At 60.2% G+C, this 866-nt stretch overlaps 1 protein-coding gene across 1 annotated transcript in view; it reads right to left on the reverse strand.

The window, feature by feature from the left end:
- The window catches only part of CIMAP2 (ciliary microtubule associated protein 2), a 32,654-nt gene that overhangs the window by 15,465 nt on the left and 16,323 nt on the right, over positions 1-866 (reverse strand). The window contains 2 exon segments of the mRNA XM_006146108.2: positions 493-636; positions 784-866. The exon segment at positions 784-866 is cut by the window's right edge and continues 10 nt beyond it. Of these exon segments, the coding sequence (XP_006146170.2) occupies positions 493-636; positions 784-866 (227 nt within the window).

The raw sequence follows: 866 nt of genomic DNA on the forward strand, positions 1-866 counted from the left end.
CAGGAATGATATTTCAAGTATTTAAAACTAGTGTGCTGGGTCAGTCCCACGGCTTAGTGGGTAAGGGAGCAAATCCCAGATGGTTAACTACAGTTTGAATCCTGTCCCTGGCAGCTTGAAAAACACACTGAGTGTGTGTGTGTGTGTGTGTGTGTGTGTACATGCTCCAAATCCTGACAGCGTGGAGCTGGAGGAGAAGGGATCGCATTACCACGCCCTGTTAGGGTGTGTTCTCTGCCCCCACCCCATCTCTCTGTCTCTGAACCTCCCCCATGTGGTTCACGACAGCTGGTGGAGAAGTCAGCCAGACACAGTTGGGCTCAGTGTCCACCCCCGCCGTGACCAGCGGTGTGTCCAGCCTCATGAATACCGCGAGCTGACTCACGCCCTGGCTGCCCGAGCGAAGGGAGCAGGGTGGGAAGGACCCCGCCCAGTGCCTGGCACCGCGGTGGTGCCCCAAGAGAACGTCCCTGCCCCCACCCAGCTACGCACCTGCATAGCGTAGTGTCCGACTGGCAGGACTTTGCTCCGGTCACCAGAGAAAGTGTCGTAGGGACCGCGGGTGCCAGTGGATCGTGCGAGGTATGCCTCGATGCCGCTTTTGAAGGAGTAGGTGCCAGGTCCCAGGCCACTCCCCTAGAGCACAGAGAGGCGACAATGCCCACAGGAGAGCTGGAGAAGCAGCTGCATCGCCCTCTCGGGATCTGCTTCCCCACTTGCCCTAGAAGCCTCCCTCCAGGACAGTGAGGGAAGGCAGGCGGGGCCTGGCCAGGCGAGGGGTACCTGGTGAGCCAGGGGCAGCGGCTTGTTGGTCATCCTGCACATGAGGCCCTCCGAGTGGGACCGGTTCCAGGCGTTCTCCTCCA

This window comes from Tupaia chinensis, unplaced genomic scaffold, assembly GCF_000334495.1.
Source record: "Tupaia chinensis unplaced genomic scaffold, TupChi_1.0 Scaffold000165_2, whole genome shotgun sequence".
NCBI lineage: Eukaryota > Metazoa > Chordata > Mammalia > Scandentia > Tupaiidae > Tupaia > Tupaia belangeri.